Genomic DNA, 16955 nt, shown 5'->3' on the forward strand with positions numbered 1-16955 from the left:
ATATGTACTCCGAGAAAATTTACCTGAAGATCCACTCTGGTCTCGCAAAGATCGCCGGTGTATCCGAGGGGGCAGAGACATACAGCTGTGTCGCCTCCAGTAGTCAGGCACTTACCGCCATGGGAACAGGGCACCTTGCTGCATCTGTCCGCCGTGCACTCCTCTGCAACGACAATAAATCAAACGGATCAATGGATCGAGTACGTCAACAACGTATGCAGCACAAGAAATCTTCGATAAAATCGACGTGAATAGCGGGGTTCTGTCTGTATATTACGCGGTCGGAAAATATCGACCAGTTCAATCTTTTGGCTTTTCGTGTGTACGCGTCGATAGTATCGCCGGTGTAAATATTTGACGAAAATACTCCTTTACTACTATCCTTTTCTGCCGATCGTTCGATCTCGTTCTATCTCGTTTTCTATCTATTCTGACGACGGTAGGAAACGGAAACTGGTGAGATGTCTGCGAAATTATCTTCCGCCGCGCTCGTTCGTCGACTCTATCGGAAATTTCAGACGAATGAAAGAGGAGCTTTCTTTCCCGTCTTTCTCCCCCTTTCTTTTTTCTTTTTTTGTTCTATCCGGGAGCCGGGTTGCGGCTGGGACTAAACCCGAGGACTCTTGGAAAATCGATGCTACGCTTGTCGATTTTTCGATCGACGAAACGAGGAAATATTGATGATGTTCTGCACGCTCGTGACAGGATTTCAATCGCGTTGGGTTTGTTGCATTTCGGTTTCTTAAACTCGCATGACGTAATTTAGCAATGAATATGTAAACAGCGAATAAGTTGTGGAAAGTTCTAAGAGTATTTCACACTGAGGTAAAAATAATTTGGCGAATCTTATAAATGATGATCGTATAAAATTCTCTAAAATACTTTGAAGATTAAAAAATACAATGTGTAGCAGACTTCTCTTTAATCAATCCATATGGATTTTCTAACTGTGCCATAATTATAATATACCAAATATCATTTATTGTTTGTAAAAGCTGTATACATATATACAACGCATATTGATTACGTACAAAATTGCAAATATATATTACGAATATTACAATACAATTACTATGCAATTAACGCATAATACAATTATATACATGCAAAATAATAATAATAATAATAATAATTTATTTCATTTTTCCTTCGTGGCCAAGAAATTCGACTTCGTTGCAATTTTTCTAATCATGCACTTTCTCATCCGATCTTCTCACTCGTCCTTCCATGTTTTATTTTTATGCTATCCTTAACCTAGATACCACATACTAAGAGTCTATGCTGGAAATTCTTCCTATCCTGAAACTATTATTTTCGCCAGTCGTACTACTAACTGTCTGCTTATTGCACATTTTAATCTTTGGTATTTCTTCCACCATTTCTTTCCTTACCTTTTTCCTCTCTTATTCTTTCTATCATTTCTTAACCATTCCACCACCTGCTCCAATCTTTTATCCCTTGGAATCTTTTCCAGACCTGTGTTTATTCTTTCTGCTTCTATGCAGTCTTCTACCAAACGTTCTAACGTCTTAATATTTCTTTCACAGATTTAACGTATTCTTTCCTGTTCCGCCTACCTGTTCCTTTTTTCTACGGTTCCACACCTCGTCTTAGCTACAATACTTTGGCTCCCCGCTGCTCCTTTCTCCTCTAAATAGCGCGACATCCTGACATCTTATACGTATTTTATATAATCCGTATATTTTGAATGTCTGATCCTATTATACATATATTTATATATTGAATTTTCCTGAAATTATTCTTCCAACGTTTACATCCAATACAGCGGAATAAAGTTCCGTATAAAAACAGATTTGACCAGGTGGAGATCAAAGAAATAACTACAGAAGATAACAAAAAAGTGGAACCGTAGAAGGTATAAGCGTTCCAAAGGGCCAGCGTAATCGATATCGAAATTACGATACCCAACAGGAACGATCGTTTTCAAAGCTAAAAATTTCGAAGTCGCCGTGTAATTTGCAAGTTAAAAGAGTCGAAGCTTTCTGGGAAAAGTCGGTACATATTTGATTCGTTTCCGGGTATTCGAGAAGTTGAAGCGGACGCAACGACGTGGAAAAGATTACTTTCGAAATAACTTGATTTCCTGGAAATTAAAGTTAAGTTTCTGGTTTTAAAGTAACGTTCTATGTGTTGAGTAGCTATTTCTTCGATTCGTTCCTCCTTAAGACAGCGATCAATATGAACGAATGCAAGGCTTGCCGTGTTGGAGGCGCCATTGGAAAGACACTTTCGGTTCGGTTCTTCACCTGATTCAGTTACACACGCAGCAGCATCCACGTGAACCTGGTTAAATTGGGATCGATCGAAAATTCTCCAACAGCTCCTCCGGATTACTTTTTCCTCGTCCCCGGAAAATTCCTTTTGTCTCCGCGATTTCGCTTACTAACGGGAACTAACAACTTCCGCGACTAATTTCCTTTCTCAAGTTCGCTGGTTCGAAATTGCTGGTTTCAAGTTCGAATGCACGGTTGTTCGTGACTATCGATAACGGTAGTGGATTTTATTCTAGTTCTATGTCCTTTTTTCTTCCGATATATATACACTTACTGACAAAAATCAAGAAATATAATAATCACTTGAAAATTAATGTATATTTTCTATATTCTCGGATACATTGGCTGGAATTAAAAATACCACAAAGAGGTAACAGTCCATACATGAACATGCAATCAATTTTAATGTTAGCTACCTAAAACGAACAATGAAATTTGACGGTGATAACGTAATAACGTGGAATTGTTTCTCACGTAATGATTCTGGTACGCTAATACAAATGAAAGAAACTATGGATGGATTTGAGTATTGCAATATTCTATCTCGCATGTTGTCATTTACAAACGAGAAAATGCCACAGTGGTCATTTCGACGCGATAGTGACCCGAAACGTCCCACTGAATTAATTAAGACGTTTCTTCTGGAACAAAATGTTAATATGATTAAGCGACGAAGTCAATCTCCTGACTTGAACCGAATTGAACATTTATGGGATCACGTTAGACGTTCATTGGGAGCTCAATCATCTACAAATAAAGGAGAGTTATTGCATAAAATTACAAAAATATGATGTGAAATATGGATGGCGTTTTGTGTTCGATTAGTTGAATCCATGGCGTGCAAATGCCATGTACTCATCGAATTTAAGGATTGTAAAGTTATTTAACGTCTTGTTGTTATTCAACATCTTATTAGGTTATCTTTTATTTAGCTTTTCTTAACTTTCGTCACAAATTTTTATTTTGTTCATATGATTCAATATTAATTGTAGATTTTACACGAGTATAATCGAAAGAAAACATATATTGTCATCTCATGTATAGACTGTTATTTCCTTATACTATTTTTAATTTTATTCAATGTATCTCAGAAAATAAAATATATATAGTAATTTCCAAGCGATCGTAATGTCCCTTAATTCTTCCCTTGTTTTGGTAATTTTCTGTTTTTGGTAATCTTTATTTACTTCATTAGTGCACCTCTTTTTTAGCTATCCTATACTAGTTTCTTCCTGTGATTCTATTTTTTCGAATCTTCATACTGTGCTTTCTGTTTGTTTCTCGCAGTCCCTTTTCGAATATCTATTTTGTTGTATCAAACTCTCATAACTGCCCTTTTTTAGTATTGCAATTTTTCCTTCTTCCATGTGTACTCTTTTATTGTTGTAATCTTTATTTCTTTAAGCATTTTTCTTCCTTAGAAATATTTCGGAGATTCGTACAGCTAACAGTACATTTCCTATCATTGTTTTCTGTGATGGACATTATTGCCTACAAGAATAGTTGGAACGAATACGTTTCCAGAAAAAAAGCTCACGGTAGTCAAGTAATAGTCGTCGGAATCAATTTTGGGAAAAGTGACCACTTTCGACTGATCATTTTAGGTAACGTAGGGTGAAGGACGTCGTCCATGGCAGACACTATGTTGAGAGGCAGTTGATAACGTTACTTTGAAGTCGTTGAACCATCTTCGACTCTTTGATGCTCGGTAAAAATCGAAGACGTAGAAATGGATTCGAACCCTCGTGAAAAGTGCCAGTGTGACTACTCACTGCTTCCGTGAAGCTCGGCAAGTGATTTTTAACATGGAATAACGCCTGGTTATCCTCAAGTGCTCCGTGGTATCTTCACACTCAAGTCAATTCACTACTCTTTGATAAGGTACATAAGCTCCATGTACCATGTATCTGACTATATCGCGCCAATTCCTTATGTGGTAGTATACCTTTGATTATTTATTTTTAATATTGTTTGCGATTATTATGTTATTGCGATTGTTAATAAACTGTGTGTATGAGTGCATTTTTATGCAATTTATTTTTATCATTTTTGTTATAAAAATTTCTTACTGTATACTTATAGTTTAAATATATTAAATAATTGATTGTAGATAAAATTTTGTTGTTTTAAATTATCTACTTCATTTTATTGTATTTTATTAACGAATAAACTGACTTAGCAGCATTAGCATTTAAATTGTAAATGTATATAGATAGCGACACGAAAAGGGGTAAAGATTCATATCTAGGAAAACACGAGATCGAGACAGGTTGCAACAAAATTTCTGAGTTTTATTATGAAATACCTATTTTCTTCCTACATTCCAGTCATTTATCCCTTTTCTTATTATCTCTCATGCAAAGTAGATACCATACAGGCACGGCAGTTCTTGCCATTCAGTCATCTAATCAGATATCTAGGAAGATTTGAGTTATTCTTCTTTCCCCGGCAAATCTTTTATCTTTCTGGTATAACTTTGCTTAATAATGTCTCGGAACTTTCACAGTCGTGGAATTTTCCGAAGCATGCCAGAAGAAAAAGGGGAAAAGAGAAATTGTTCGGAGAATCTTCTCAAACTTGGTGTTTCGAGATCAATGATGCGATATGGATGGAAATAATAAAAGGTATACATTCGAAAAATTGTAGGTGGAGGAAAAGTTCCTTTGTCGAGGGAACGGAGCCGAGTTGCTAGATGAATATACAACGGTACGACGTTTCGGGCGAAATTCTCCGAATAAATATCTCGCCTATATTAATTTATCTTTTGCGCAAATTTTTCAGATTCCATTTTATCAAACTATCAACGATGAAAAATCTTTTGTTAAAGAATTATCTTCTTTGAATTTTATTTTCTCATTTATACTTATTAGATGCAGAAAATTCTTTCCGTATTAAAATCGGAAGAAATTACAGCGAATTGCGATCTTCAAAGACGATTAGATTTTCGTTAATCTAATTATGAATTAATGAATATTTATTAAATTACGGATTTATAAGTTTATACTAAATTTAAATATACGCAAGATTAGATATGAATGAGTATAAACGCAAAAATGTATCAAATATAAAAGATAAAATACACGTCACAGTATCTAAGAAATAAGACATACTTTTATTCAAGTTTCACTTTTTTACAAGTATCTATAAAAATTAGAATTATTATACATTTACCCAGTTTACAAATTGTAAATTCCTAGATTTTTGTTACTAAAAATATAAGTTCCTTCAAAAGATAAATTTTTTCTAGTACGTTTCACTGTAATTTTTATTTTCGCACGCATTCCACATCAATATACTACGTCGACTTAATTTTTTCCAAATTACGACCAATTACCACTTTTCGAATTACAAACGAAGCAAAACAACATAGTGTACACAACAGACAAAGCCTGTTTTCTCGCGCTGATCCGTTTTTCAAGTGTTTTATTCGAGCGAATAAATCGAAGCTGGTTGCAGACCAGGGAAGCAAAAGTTTCAGAACGAAAAATGCGAGGTACTTCTGCCGCTTCCATCTGTTTAAAATTTCACGCGTGTTTCAGCCACTCCCATCGATAACGTATCGCGTCTACGCTCCAAACTCCTCAAGTCTACTTCATTCGTCTATACTTACTAATGCAAAGAAAATTTCGTTTCCTCAAGGATAAACGCGAGAAAAAGGAACACGTCGAGAGAGGAAAGAAAAAAATAGTATGGCGAATAGCGCGTCTGATAAATCGAGAAACTTCGATTTGCGCGATTTCTATTGCCCTGGTTCGAACAATTACGATTCTTCGCCTTCGAACAGGTTCCTGCTAAAAATCGTTTAACTCATCCATTATGGTGTAATTCGCACCAGTCATGTTTCCACTGCTTTCCTTTTACTACTGCCATTTCTCTGTTTAAATTATATTTCGCTCATATATATATCGGACGAAAAGGGTAATTCGACTAACTGCTCTCGAAACGAGTTTATTTCACGAAAACTTTTGCTTTATCGAACGCCCCTTTCACGAGTTTGTACTACACTTCTTGTATTTTACAATTTTATCATTCCTTTGGCGACGAATCTCTTTGAAATTTTTATAAATTTCCCTTCGAGAACTCGATTTTTCTAGTTTAATTGAAATGTCGTTTGTGAAGATCGTTTTACCTTCGTTTTTGTGAAATTTCTTCTTTGAGGAATTCTGTATCGTATTTATACTATGATCTTGGATTTAAATTTGCATAGAAAACGATGAATATTTTTAAATTCGTATCTGAATTTTGATATTACGTTATAATGATTTTATTAATACTATGTTGTAATTCTTATTCAAGGTTTAATGTTGTATTGAGAGCGAGAGAGCGTAACACGATACAAGGGATTTTGAATCTCTGTCCGATTGGAAGCAATGATAAACGCTATGAAAAATTGATTACGATTCAAATTGTCTTTTCATACAGTATATTTTAAGACATACTCAATAGAATATAACCCAACTATCTATAATCGCACTGAACTGTTGAAAGGTTAATGAACCCCGTTTCTCTAGAAATAGAGTCGAAATAAAGCTAACAGCTAAAAGAAGAAACTCCTGTCTTGATTAATCTTCTTCCATTATCCAATTTGATTCATTTTAAAATATACATTCCCTAAATGTTATAAGCGTATATATATTTGGTCTATTTGTAGTAATTATTTTCGTCACGTTCTTATTACATATTGATTAACAGACGATACGAAGCAATTTTTCAACCAATGATAAATTTGACCCTTCCATAAAAATCTGTAACTTAGCGATGATGATAGCAAAGGATAAAATCGTTTCAAATAACTCGTTTATAAACAACGTTAGATATAATTAAATTCTACAAAATATATTGTATACCACATCGATAGATATTATACCAAATTTATTTATTTACTAATTTGTTAGAAAATTACTTTTATTGCAAAATTTATTTACTGAATATACTAAATATTCAAACTAAATTATATCAAGTACGTACAATGTGAAATAAACAAATTTTACTATGTAACGAAAATCAAATTAAGCAAGGAGTCGCTATCTCTGACGAGCGTACGATAATTATCATCTAATTACTCTCCCGCGATGATGGACCCTCATAGCGTAGGTTAATTTCATATGTAATAAAAACGGTGGCGTGATGACAAGCCATTCGTTGTCAAAGAAATCTCGATACCACGCGAAACGATCACAGGGATAATTGATCAACACTTGATAATTAACGCTAGCCCTCGATTCACAACATGACGTCATCGTACGCTCTCTTGTCTTGGCTTTGATCATTAACTAATTAGCCGACACCGTAAATGCACACGGGAGATACCGTGCAGAATTTCGTTTAACGAATTCTCAGCCGATGTGACGGTCGCTGGTGTTGCGTTATCTAATGGCTATAAAAGGACGAAGGAATTTGGTCATTCGTACGTTCGGTGATTATCGCGTTTCAGGGCAACCTTGTATTTTTTAGCCTCCCCGAAATCGAAAGTACGATGTTTGTCTTACATTAATCTATAATTTGTGAGAAGAGAAAAATGTGTAAAGTACAATAATGGAGGATTATAGTGACTTTGGATATTCGTATGGAAAATAATAAAATCATTTCGGCAGCGTATAGTTATGTACGATATATGTACATAGGATTACAGATATCGAATATTGATACAGTTAATTCCAGAATGGAAGAACTCGATACCAAATATTGGATTTTTATTTACAAATTCAATATACAATTCAATATAGAATTCAATACTATAATTCAATATCTTAGGGGATTTAGTTAATTTCGAGACTGTGGAATTTGATATTTCAGAATCCGTCATTTGTCACATTCATCCGTTAACGTTAAATCAGTTAGGCTCGAGATTACACTGAGTTTCGCTATTCCAGATTACTCGTATCGAAGTAATTAAGCGTGGTTAATCAGTAGATTGCTGGAACTCGAACATTGTCATATTTTCTTTTCGAAAATAAATTATGATTTATCAAAATATATTTCGTAGTTTTTGAAATTCAATTAGTACCGATATTTCATTAAGTACAGAGGAAAAACTGGAACAACTGGAAGAAGATATTTCCTGGCAAATCGGGAGATCGTATACAGCGAACGTTGGAGGATTTTCTAACTAAATTCATGTGACACCTGTTGTATGTTCGCCGACATAGGAGCTAATTCGAGCAGCCGATATCGTGCGGCTTCCTACAGCCAAACAAAATGTAGCTTCGGTACGCCTAATTATGGGCCGCATTGTTTTATCGTCGCGATTATTGCTCGCTTGGAATTACGAATCACCACAAGTTAATCCGTTAAAGTAGTTTCACATTGTGGCATTTATATCGTTATTTCGCTTGGATTTATCGATACCAGATCGTATATTTTATTCTATATATTAAGTTGATCGAAAAATTTTGCTAGTCTATTTCTAAAAAAAAGCAATCAATAGATAATATTAACCATGTAAGATTTTATAAAAAACATCGATCTATAGATATGAATCTTCTTCTGAGAAACGGAAAACATATATGGAATATTGTTTGGAAATGTAAAAAGAAATTTTTGTTCCTTTATATCAACAGAATTGATCCTAAAATTTATGTTGAGCATTTTGATGAATCGTTTTAATTAAACTGGTCGTCCATCGATTTTTTAAAGCAGAAATTAATATAAAAGAAACCATAGCAATTCTTTAACGATTTCCATAATTCTTCGTTTAGCTGGTACAAATTTCACAAAATTTAATTTCAAGTTTTACTTTTGAAAAAAGCTACATTTCATACGTACCAACCAAAACGTAAATTCTTCAAAAAGGAAAGCAAGGAGAAAGGTCGTTATAATAGAAATTTCCAGTATAAAACCACCTACAATGCAGCAATTCCCAACTGATGCTCTCAAAACGTACGAAAACAAAAGGTCAAAATAGCTCCCTTTTCCGAAGGTACAAGGAAATATTTTACCAGCAAGTACTCGCGAAACGAATGGAGATGTCCGAACGATTTGCTTTGATATCATCCAAGGAATCCTCTCTCTTTGATCCGCTTTCCGGTGAAGCCGCATGTTTTAGAATTCACGAAGGACCTAAACTAGTGGACAGTCGAGCACCAAAAAATGTACCGATTCTCAGGGAATTTGATCCTTTGATGCTTTCTGTATTCTGTCCGAGAATAGAGACGTGCACGACGAAGCAGTAGTACGTATATCGTTCGTACAGAAATCCAGAATCGCTCTTAAAAGCTATCTTTGGAGAGGTTACGCTTCAAGAGATTACACGTATTTCCTTCGAACAGGTTCAATGGAGATTTGACAGCCGATAGAACGGTCTCGATCTCCGTGGTTTCAGATAAGAAAACGCAGCAACTTTAATCGACACTTCGTTCTGATCGACTGCTTTGCGTGTTAGAAGTCGTATACGCGCGTGTGGAAGGATCGGACTGTGAAAAATTGATCCTTCAGGGAGCAAATAATCGGAGAAGTTTAGTATCACGTTTTAGTGATGATTTTATGTTTTTTCTTACAGTGAAAGAGACTTTAGGAATAAACAGACTTTAAACAAATGCAGGAACTTACTACAATTAGTTTATTTAAAATGGATTATACAGGTGTTGGTTAAACAGGAAACGATGGTTGTTTAATGTGAACTAAATACAATAACGCACTATAATTAAGATAACTAAATAGATAATTTGCAACTCTCGTCACCACGGTTCCAACGCTCTCTCACACGCGGACCACACTCTCTCGACAACGCAATTCGCATTCTCTGACTTCTCGATTCACACTGGCTGTTAATTCGCCTTTCTCCCTTAGCATCCCTTTGTCTTTTCTCTTAGCCCTACCACGCACGTGTTCTGCAACCGCTCGTGGCCAGGGTCTCGCAGGCCTTTTCCGCGTGACACGGACTTGGTTTGCTACGCCGACGATACCTTGGTGCTAGCCGGGGGACGGTGGTGGAGCGAGACCGTGATTCTCACGGAAGACGCTGTGGCGTGCGCGGTGCACGCTATTCAGCGACTGGGATTGAGCGTGTCGCCGGCCAAGTCGGAGGCCCTGTGGTTCTTCGACCACCGCCGCAGGGGATCCCCTCCCGATGGTTTGTTCGTGGCCATAAATGACGAAGCGGTGCCGGTGAAGTGTCGTATGAGGTACCTGGGCCTCACCATCGACAGTCGGTGGACGTTCGGATCACATTTCGAGCTCCTGGTCCCGAGGGTGACGGCCGCAGCCAACGCCTTGTGCGGCCTTCTTCCGAATATAGGCGGAGCAGGGTCGGGAGTCCGCCGACTCTACGAGGGAGTGATCCGGCCCCGGGTCCTCTATGGGGCACCGGTGTGGGCCCGGGACCTGATGGCCAACCGTCGTAGTCGTACCCTGCTGAGGAGACTGCAGAGGACGACCGCTATCCGAATAGTCAGAGGATATCGAACAATATCCTACGAGTCGGCGACAGTGCTGGCGGCATCGCCCCCGTTTGAGCTGCGGGCCCTCGAGCTCTGTCGGGTGTATGAACACCTGAGGACACCGCCTTCGACGACGACGCTGCCGCCAGACGGCCCCTCGGCCTCGAACGTCCGGGAAGAGGCAAAGCTGGAGATCTGGGAGCGGTGGCGCTCCCAGCTGACGGAGGAGGACGCCAGGCGGCCACACCGAGCCGTTCGCGCCGTGCTTCCCAATTGGGAGGCTTGGAGAGATCAAGGCGGGGTTCCGCTCACCTTCAGGACGACACAGATGCTCACCGGACACGAGGTCTTCGGTGAGTACCTGCTGAAGATCGGGCGGGAGGTGACGTCCATCTGTCACCACTGCGGGGAAGAGGAGGACACGGCGCAGCACACGCTAGAGTTTTGTGCAGCGTGGGCGGAACCGCGGCGCGTCCTGCAGCTCGACATCGGCGAGAGGTTGGCTCCGGAAGCGGTCGTTGAGGCCATACTGCGAGGAGGTTATGCAGAGAAAGGAGCGGGCAGAAAGGGAGAGAAGAGCCGATCCCAGTAGATCGTCGCATCAACACCGTAGAGGCTCCGTACGACGCAGGGGCGCGGCGCCACCGTCGCTGCCCCGGGTGCGTCAGACTAGGGAACGTGGCGCTAGGGGGAGTGGTTCCCTTTAGCTTTTCAACTTAAGCCGGGACGCCTCCCTAGACAACAACAACGACAGGGAGATAGACGACGAAGTTGCACTCGGTAGTGATTCGCAAGAGACCCCGGGTGCACCTCTGAACGTCGGGATGACCACCGTGGGGTTTTAGTCGGTAAGAGTCCGACACTACACGGTCGTTGCTACGCAGCGCCGAGTGTCCATGAGGATTTCCCCACGATAAAAAAAAAAAAAAGGCCTTTTCCGCTTTTATTCGATTGAAATTATTCGATTGAAAAGTCGACGGTACATTGATGGGATTATCGGCACTTAGGCTTTCTCGCGACATTGTTTGTAGTTCGTCCGATATCTCCTAGGCCTTTCGTCCACGATACTACACAAATTTGGTCCAAAGCTAATTTGTTAATTTTCTTATACTTTCAAAAAAGCTGGAGAAATTCTGGGATACTTATAGATGTTTCTATCGTATCATATTAACAATATTTAAATAAAATCACCACAATTAAAGTTAACTAACTAATATTAGTTAACATTAAGTTAAATATTGGAAACTTGTACAGTGAATGGAATAAATTAGATTAAATTGTTAATTTGTTGTGGACAAATTTAGTTTAAATCTATATTTTTTAATCGTTTCAGCTTTTTGAAAACCCTGAGAAAGTTCTAGAGCATCTCTTCTACATTATACAATTGTTCATTAGCTAAAACAATTGAAACTTTTGCAGTCAAAGAGTTACGTTAAATAAATAGATGATCGATAGTAGGTTCCAGTTAAAAAACAATATTCGCTTCAACGAAAACCTTGATCTTAAAATTTGTCTTTCATTACTACAGTCATCGAGCGATATTCAATTTAAAAATTCAAACTTACTACAATATCAAACATATTATACTGTTACGTCGGCCGACTCTCTACCTGGACCAGGCGTCGCATCGCGAGCGGGATGGCAACCATATGTCTGCACATCCTTATTGCGTACTCTAAAGAACCTCAAGGACCGACCATAAATCTTAGAAAATTTGAACTAAAGACTATCAGGTCGAACAAGGATCTTTTCTATGAAAGTATTTTCTAAGATCTCTGGTTTGTGTCCGGAAAACACTTAAAAATTAGTTATTTTCACACGTGCGATGCTTCCCACCACAAACCTTCTATCGAGGGCGGCTAAGACCCCTCCTAGTCCACCAACAACCGTAATGGCCAATAGAAACAATGTCTAGTACCCCCACTTTCCTGGCCAAAAAACTGTCATCTACGAATCCGATGATCCCGTGCGTTAGACACACCCTTTCCTAGCTCTCCTCTGACACAGCATCGTCACTCTCAGGGTAGTCTATTTACGTCGTCCGAACAGTCAGTAAGTCTACCACGGTTCTACCTAACCCCAATCAATTCGTTTGCAAAGTCCAACTATCTCATCGAGAGATATCGTCAAATCGGGTCACATTTTCTGTAACGCATAAGCTGTACTCATCGTCAAATACTTGTGACGCTCATAAGATTGTATAATCCATTGTTGAATATATCTATCATATTAACCTGTTAACACAGTGTTAATTTCAATTAACCACCCCTGTTATCCTAACCGAAACACGGGGAACGACTATTTCGCGGCGTCGATTAGCCGAATCGTAGCGAGAATTTACGCCTCTCGCTGGCGCGTTTTCCTCGCGACCGCGTCTCTCCGCGAACGGTCGTAACATATACGATAGCGACATAATAAAATAAATTTCGTTTCTCTTCTTAAAATCGAGCGCAAAACATTTCTAGCTGCCTGCTCGAAAACATCCGAAAAATATTCGCCACGAAGCTAATCTCGGACACGAATATTTGCAGATTCGAAGAGCAGGTGCGTATGAAAGAACAGGTTGTTACTCGGAGAGAGTAGAAGGTTCGTTTAATTAGTAAGTTGTACTTACCAACATCGAAACCATTCGCCGCGTCTCCCTGCGGCGCAAGGGGGAAACGATAGCGGTGTTCATTGGCTTCCAGATGCCGGACGCAACCCTTAAATCCGGTCCTCACCGGAAGTCGCTCGAGGCCGGTTGTGTTTCCGGGGCCGCCGACAAACAACGGCTCGCGGAACGTAATCCTCGCAAACAAGCCCTGCAATCAAATACAGAACAGCCTGGTTCACGCAGCTGTAGAAAGCCGTTGTATAATTCGCGTTCTTCCACTAGACGATTTATCCGCGACTGCCTGGTTTGTGTGTTCGTTACGAGTTTCGAGTGCCGGCCCTCCCCCTTTCTCTTTTTCCCCTCGTGCAATTCTACTGTCGCTTTCGGCCGATTTTCGCCGACAAAATTTTTTTCCTGTTTGAGATTGGATTGGCCTCTGACGAAGACTATTTTATCGGAAATTTTATTTATTGGAAAGGATTCTGGTTTGATGGTTCGAGGATTTGTAAATGGGGGAATGCAGATATTTTTGTCAGACTACGCTGGGAGGAAGGTATCGTGTTTGGCCTTAATGTACGTATGTATGTATGTTAGTTTGTTTGTGCTTCTAACTTAACCGATTTTGACTTAATAGTTCTCAATCGATTCGCGTCCGTCACAGTAGTGTTGTACGCTATGTAGAATATTGAAAGAAACGAAATGGCGGCAGATACAAACTGTAAAAAAAGTTCATGTATCTAGATCGCTAAATTCAAGAAGGGGATGTGCCTATTTTTTTTTTATTATAGGGCCAAAAAGGATTGAACAAATATTTTAAAAATGTTACCCCATTACGTAAAACTGAAAAAATAGAAAAGTAGGATGTATGTGTTTCACTAAAAAATATGAGATGCACGTCAGATATTATTAAGTAATAGTTGCCGAATTTACAGATAAACAGATTTAAAAATGTCATAATCGGACAACCGCACTGATTAAATGTTGGTAATAACTAACACTCCTACTTGAAGTTTCGATGTTGTTGCATTCGACATAATATTAATTCGTACACTTTAAAGTATCGTCAAAATGTACAAAACACCTATTGCAAATTGTATATGGTTACAATAACGATTAAATTTCGTAAGTATTGTGGCTCCTGACTTTTTTAAACGGTACTTATCTGCAAATTCAGTAATTACACCAGTTATTTAAAATTATTTAAATGTGTACCTCACATTCTTCAGCAAAACACGTACATCTAACTTTTTCATTTTTTTTTTTTTTTTTAGTTTTTCCACTCTGTTGTTCTTTTTGGGTCTACGTGATCCGAAGTAGATGTTATGTTCCAATACATATTATTAAAAAATAGGTTGTTTCTAAATATTTGGTTTTAATATTCAATATAATTCTATTATCCTTTGTGTATGGTATTGTGTAAAATAAATACGACCGGATTTAATATTACCAAAAAATAACAATGTTATTTAACATTTGGTATCAACAGAATTTTGTTTAATTTTTCGTACACATATTTGACGATTTTGTCAACGAAAATGTATATTACATTCCCAGAGGTTTCAACTTCTAGGGATCGTATACTTGTTCTGTGGCAAGGAAATTATTTCCAGGACATGTAATTACGAAGGAATTTGGTTCGTGTTCCGTGAGACACGTGTTAATATCGATGGGGAGAAGCATTCGACTTTGTGATAATTCGGCGAGTTTCACAGTTACACTTCACACAATTAAATTCATCTTCGGTGCAGACTACATATTTCTGGTAAATCGAGCGTGTCTGATGTGGCGAACGAAATTGATTTGACACGCTTCTCGCGCACCCCAGTGTATGAAATTATTGCTCCTTATACTCGATTCTTTAAAACCTTTTGCATTTGCTCCTTATACTCGATTCTTTAAAACCTTCTGCATTTCTAAATGAAATATAGTTTCACGAAGATTAAGAAATTATGTATGGAATATAAGATTTATATTTCCACCTTTTAAAAGATACAGTTTTATTAAAACTAAGACATTTGATATAGTATATAAAATTCACTCAGTTCGTGGATATAAAAAGATTAGAATCGATTTTAGTTTCTAAAATAATTGAAATTTTAAAACAAAATTTATCTAGAACTATCAGCGCTATTTTTTTTTAAATAATTTCTTTTCCATAAAACATTCATTCTTTCGTTTTTCTTATTAAAAATCTTGATCCCTTTAATAAACAGACCTGAAAATATCATAAAAATAGTATAGAAGATTTGACAAAGTATACGGATTGGACGAACAAGTCTCTTAAAACATTCTGCATAAAAAAACACTAATTTCTAAAAATATTTTCTCTAAATAGAGAATGTCTTTTTTTCAAACTCTTGGGATTCTCCAGCTTTAATATCTCCTCAACGTCTTCAAATCTCAAACCCTGAATACACAAACTCCCCTTATTCGGGCGTCTTAACTTACCCTTGGCACTTGAAAGTCACACAATCGACCAATTCGTATTCATAAATTTCCACTTTGCGAGCTCGATTTTCGTTCAAAATGACTCTATCACGGTGTCGTAGAAAATCGACTAAAATGTACACATATTTATGAGTGACAGTGTACTGTACATACGTATCAAACACGGTGTATAAAAAGGACTGAGGGTTGACTTGTACGTACGCGCGAATCCTGGCTTGCAGCCTTCGAGTTAATGCACTTACAAAAGTCTCGAAAGTTTCAGCGTGAGCTGTACGGACCAGTTTGCCCGGGAATCATCTAGTTCCAGCTTCGTCTAAAAGGTTTCTCTGTTAGTTCGAAACTCGCGACAAAGAAACTATCGACCTGCGTTGATCGGAACGAAAAATAATTTTGATCGGACTTCTTTTCGGATGAGGAAAGTTTTCTAGTTATCCCGAGGAAATTTACAAATTAGGGCGCTTGGATTTTTGCCGAATTAGTCTAGATGCATTCTCATTTAGATATAATGTTGAATTAATTTAAAGTGTTTTAGTGTTTCTTTGTCCTTATATTTTGCTACGTTGCAGAACTTGCAGAAAAACTAAACTGTTCTATTATTAATTCGTAAATTAGAAATTACCAACGCGTATACAGATTTTACTAGAAACTCGCCGCCTATGTATTAAAACGATACCAACAATGAATTGATCAAACTTCTGTTTTAAACAAGTTTCCATTAGTTATTGCAATTAATTCACAGGCCAAACTATTTTACTTGTAAGCTAAAAAAGCTCGTTAATGGAAAATCAATAAGGATCAAACGATTTATTAAAAACTTTTATCTAATTAATCCATCTCCGTAATTTACTAAAATTCACGTGGCCTGAATTTCTGCTTTCCTCCGTTTTCAGCAACGTATCGAATTCAATTAATTATAAAATTATAAAGCAAGCAGGGATAAATTTCTTAGCGTGTTAAATCTGCGCTGATTATAGTGTCATATCTCGCTGTAAAGGGTATCGTTTAGGTTAATCCCTCTTTCTACTCGGATTCTGTATCGTGTTCTGTTAGCTTCTCGTTAAACAAAAGAGACAGATCGCATTCAACGTTACGCAAGGAATATTTCGTGTGGATGAGAAGGAAAAAGAGAATCGTTTCGCAAATGATTCCGTTTCCAATTAAAATACGCGCGCAGATCGTGCTCGACGAGTGGCGGGATTGTTTCGACGTCAAACTAAACGAATCCTTGGACTTTTCTTGGAG

The 16955-nt window shown here is 37.9% G+C and overlaps 1 protein-coding gene across 2 annotated transcripts in view; it reads right to left on the minus strand.

Annotated features, from left to right (window-relative positions):
* The window catches only part of LOC139992527 (pikachurin), a 254987-nt gene that overhangs the window by 25078 nt on the left and 212954 nt on the right, over positions 1 to 16955 (minus strand). For both annotated transcript variants that reach the window (XM_072013437.1, XM_072013436.1), the window contains exons 8-9: positions 13287 to 13473; positions 24 to 163 (exon numbers count right to left, since the gene is read on the minus strand). In XM_072013437.1, the coding sequence (XP_071869538.1) occupies positions 24 to 163; positions 13287 to 13473 (327 nt within the window). The remainder of the gene's footprint in view (positions 1 to 23; positions 164 to 13286; positions 13474 to 16955) is intronic.

This window comes from Bombus fervidus, chromosome 11 (assembly GCF_041682495.2).
Source record: "Bombus fervidus isolate BK054 chromosome 11, iyBomFerv1, whole genome shotgun sequence".
Taxonomy (NCBI): domain Eukaryota; kingdom Metazoa; phylum Arthropoda; class Insecta; order Hymenoptera; family Apidae; genus Bombus; species Bombus fervidus.